At 37.3% G+C, this 4747-nt stretch overlaps 1 protein-coding gene across 1 annotated transcript; it reads left to right on the top strand.

Annotated features, from left to right (window-relative positions):
• The first annotated feature begins 204 nt into the window (after positions 1–204).
• On the top strand, positions 205–4357 carry LOC136850100 (actin, alpha cardiac muscle 2-like). Its single transcript, XM_067123646.1, is given in 3 exon segments — positions 205–344; positions 3118–3342; positions 3345–4357. Coding segments are annotated over 2 exon segments (1131 nt in total). The 5' UTR covers positions 205–344; positions 3118–3143; the 3' UTR covers positions 4277–4357.
• The last annotated feature ends 390 nt before the right edge of the window (positions 4358–4747 follow it).

Here is a 4747-nt window from a genome sequence, read left to right as displayed (position 1 = left end):
CTTCACATCGTCGTCGAAATCCTTGTAAGGAAGGCAGGGGCGTTGCCCCTCCCTTCACCGCATTAAAACCACCGAATTTATATTTCCCAGTTATCTATATATTCTCTTTCGCAGGCTGCACAAAAGTCAGAACACTCCGCTTTTTGCAAAAGTCATTTGAGGCAAATATCTATCAACGGAGACCCATTTTTCCTCGAAAAAGAAATTTGGCGAGGAGACGCGGCCCACTGTTTTCCAAGGGTGAGGGGAGGTATGGCCTTACCTGTATATATAAAGTGGGTGGTGAAGCTTCATAACACTAGTTCGTCATAAGAATCAACATTAGACCTGTGCTCCCTCTCCGTGTAAGTCTCTTACTTTAAGTTTTAAAAGTATATATATGAATATATATATATATATATATATATATATATATATATATATATATATATATATATATATATATTATATATATATATATATATATATATATATATATATATATATATATATATATATATTCCATATATATTTGAATGTGAGTTTAAATTCACACGATTCTTTGAATGTGAGTTTTCTTCTTCTTTAAACAAAATTGTGAAGTGCAGGAGCATTAAACATAAATCAAGTGACGCTTCTACAGTGCACGCTACCAACAAATAATTTTCTTGACTTTTACTATGGGAAAGATTTCAAGGCTTAAGAGAATGCCTGTTTTAACAGGGTGATACCATATGAAATACTGTTTTCCGTGGTTTATTTGGAAATATATAAATTTGTTATTAAAATCTGTTACTGTACTGTAGCTTTATGGACATGTAAAATGTGGGAATACCGAAGTAAATCGATTCCCATTGTGCTAAGAAAAGACATAAGAAAATTCAGGATTATTCCTAGTTAAGACTGCGTTAAAATATGCAAATATCTGTTCTTGACGATGTGAAATTAACAGATTAAAATATTGGTGCTTATAAGTAAAACCACGTTTTACCATTTTCCCATTTTTTCCTTATTTCCAGTCAATGAAATTAACTTTCATTATCTGTTAATAGAGAAAAAGTAATTCAGTTTATTTTATTGTAAGATATTTTAATCATATCTTACTATGATAAGAATATATCGTAATTATTCGTTACTCGTAGTTACTGCTCCTTTGCTATAATTTCTTCAAATAAACCCGCTTAAAATGATTAGGGCAAAACAAACTTTGACCTGTGAAGTCGTTAGGTACTCCTAAGAAGATTCCGAAATCAAGACAAATCTCAGACGCCGATTCACTGAGGCAGATACTTTAGTAAAGCTCGTAAGATCTCCGCGAGAATTCGGTAAAGGATCTCCACTAGCACTTAGATTTGTAGTGATTTAAAATGCCCGATTTACTAAATTACATTTTCTATTGAAGTCGATGGCATTGTTCGCAGATGCTATCTTCTAATTAAGACTTTGAATCCGTCTATAAGTCTTCTTTTTCTCTTCTAGCAAGCTTCTCTGGAATAAGGAAAATTTATTCGGGATTCTTTCCATCTACTTGTGCTTTTCTAGTCGACGGACCGTTTCCCCACCTCTCGGCGGCGTCATCAGGACTATCAATTTGTAATCCAGTCCTGATGACGCCGCCCAGAGGTGGGGAAACGGTCTGTCGACTAGGAAAAGTAAAAGTAAATGGAAAGAACCTCGAATAATTATTCCTTATTCCTGAGAAGCTTGTCAGAAGAGAAAAAGAAGTATAGACAGATTCAAAGTCTTGATAAGATGATAGTATCTGCGAACAATGCCATCGACTTCAACAGAAATTGCATAAGAAAGAAAATATGCCCAAGTAGCATAAATTACATTTGTACTGGGACGGTCGTTATCTACTTTTGGTGGTCAGGGTAACCGGTGCTGAACAAAACGCAATTATGTGCCTGACATTCGAAGCTTATTTATCAATCTTATCAGGTCTTGCTGCGTTAAGACGTCTTTCTCAATGCTGATGCATGTGAGAAGGATTTGTGACATGAAGGCTCTGTAGAGGTTACTGTAACACTGCAATGTGGCACCTTTTCACTGTTAGCCAGGTTTTAGGGTATTAAGAGTCACAATTACATGATTTCAGTACTCCGAAAACAATTCACTTTCTTATGAATATCTCTTCTTTCTGTATTTCCAACTATCTTCTGTAATTTCTTTCAAATGGATACCGTATTCATTGGAAGCTTGAATTTCAAGTCAGTGTTCCATGTAGGCTTGTTCCATACGGATGGGTTTATCTTCTGAATAATAATAATAATAATAATAATAATAATAATAATAATAATAATAATAATAATAATAATAATAATAATAATAATAATAATAATAATTATTATGATACGTTATGATACGTTAATTTGTGGATTTTCAGTTCTGTTAGATTTGCTCCTAAATGCTTTGACAAATTAACTGCTTCTGTTCTTTCAACATCTGTTTTAACATTCACCAGTCGATCTTCCTGGTTTGGACTTGATAACTTAGGGATTTTAAAATCTGTTGCACTGGTATTGCCACTCCTATTAAAACGAAGATTCAGATGGCCGCCGTGAACGGAATACGACGAATACAGTAACTAGTATCGTATCAACTTTATAAAAATCCAAATAAAGAAATATTACGGTAAACGACATAAATGATATTAAATTATTCGATAAGATCAGTGACTTACATCTCTAAAAAGTAACCTGATTATTCTAGGTATGCAAATTTTGTTAATGAATAACAACATCAGAATTTTTTAAATTTGCATAAAATAATTTATATAGTGGCAATTACATGTTCATTATGTATTCGGGTTACAACTGGCTAATATTTCTTACATTTTTATTCCAAATTTTCTTGTCCCTTCCACTTGTGTTTAAGTTTCTGCCTTATTGAAAAGCCTCCTCCTATTCATAAGGCTTAAGATTTACTAATAATACGTTTGAATTTAATTACTATGTAAATTTCCATTTTTATTGATTCGATCTTTTCTGAAGCAAGAGCTTTAATGATAACTCTAACAACTAATTGCATAGTACATAAAATGTACCTGCGATGATAACACGTAAACTTTTGCACTAATCTCTTCAACATGTCCTGAAGATGAGCGAAAACTTTTTAATACAAATCTTTTCGTGACAGATCTGGACTGCAGCACATAAACCACAATGTGTGATGACGAGGAAGCAGCTGCCCTTGTGTGTGACAATGGGTCAGGTCTTTGCAAGGCTGGCTTTGCCGGGGACGATGCCCCTCGAGCCGTCTTTCCGTCTATTGTGGGTCGTCCTCGACACCAGGGCGTGATGGTCGGGATGGGTCAGAAGGATGCCTACGTCGGCGATGAGGCCCAAAGCAAGAGGGGCATCCTGACCTAAAATACCCCATCGAACATGGCATCGTTACGAACTGGGACGACATGGAGAAGATCTGGCATCACACTTTCTACAACGAACTTCGAGTCGCTCCCGAGGAGTCTCCTACGTTGCTGACTGAGGCGCCTTTGAACCCCAAAGCGAATCGAGAGAAGATGACTCAGATCATGTTCGAGACTTTCAATATGCCTGCGATGTACGTAGCAATCCAGGCTGTCTTATCCCTCTATGCTTCGGGGCGAACCACTGGTCTTGTCTGTGATTCCGGCGATGGTGTGACGCACATGGTTCCAGTATACGAGGGGTACGCGCTCCCTCACGCCATACTTCGACTAGACCTCGCTGGTCGTGACATCACAGCTTACCTGATGAAGATCATGACTGAGCGTGGCTACTCCTTCACCACCACTGCTGAGCGTGAGATAGTTCGTGACATCAAGGAGAAGCTTTGCTACATCGCCTTAGACTTCGAAAACGAGATGAACACCGCGGCTGCCTCCAGCTCTATCGACAAGTCATACGAACTCCCAGATGGTCAGGTCATCACCATCGGGAACGAACGTTTCCGAGCTCCTGAGTCCCTCTTCCAGCCTTCCTTCTTGGGCATGGAATCCGCTGGAGTCCACGAGACTGTTTATACCTCCATCATGAGGTGCGACATTGATATCAGGAAGGATCTGTTCGCTAACAATGTGCTCTCTGGTGGTACCACCATGTACCCTGGTATTGCTGACAGGATGCAGAAGGAAATCACTGCCTTGGCTCCTTCCACTATCAAGATCAAGATCATCGCTCCTCCTGAGAGGAAGTACTCCGTCTGGATCGGTGGTTCCATCTTGGCTTCTCTTTCAACCTTCCAGGCGATGTGGATTACCAAAGATGAATACGAAGAGTCTGGACCAGGCATAGTTCACCGAAAATGTTTCTAAACTTACTGTCTCTTTAGTTTGTTTATGTTCATATTCTTTACATTCTGTTTGTTTTCTGATCGAAATAAAACATGGCATAGTCTGAAAGTATTATTCTACCCTGATTGGAATAACGTCTTGAAGCGTTATCTAGAAAATCTGAGCCTTTTCAATAATTTTTTATTAGTCTCCTGTCATATTACCGAACCAAACAGCATGTTGTTGCAAAAATATTTTCCCGTTTAAAGAAAAAAAAAATGATGTGGCACGGGATAACAATATCAATCTAATCTAAACATTTGCCAAATCTTGGTCGTTATTTATCAGTTAACTAACATTATCGTATTTCAAACAAAACGGGTTGTTGATGAACACATATATTGTTTCTTCATGTAAATGTCGTAAGGAGATTCAATACGAGGGAAATCGTGATAAATTTACTTTTACTATCATAAAGAAAAAAATTACCTCTTTTCTTTAAATAAATACAGT

Source organism: Macrobrachium rosenbergii, chromosome 21, assembly GCF_040412425.1.
Source record: "Macrobrachium rosenbergii isolate ZJJX-2024 chromosome 21, ASM4041242v1, whole genome shotgun sequence".
In the NCBI taxonomy this organism is placed as follows: Eukaryota; Metazoa; Arthropoda; class Malacostraca; order Decapoda; family Palaemonidae; genus Macrobrachium; species Macrobrachium rosenbergii.
This window is presented reverse-complemented; position numbering and strand designations above follow the sequence as displayed.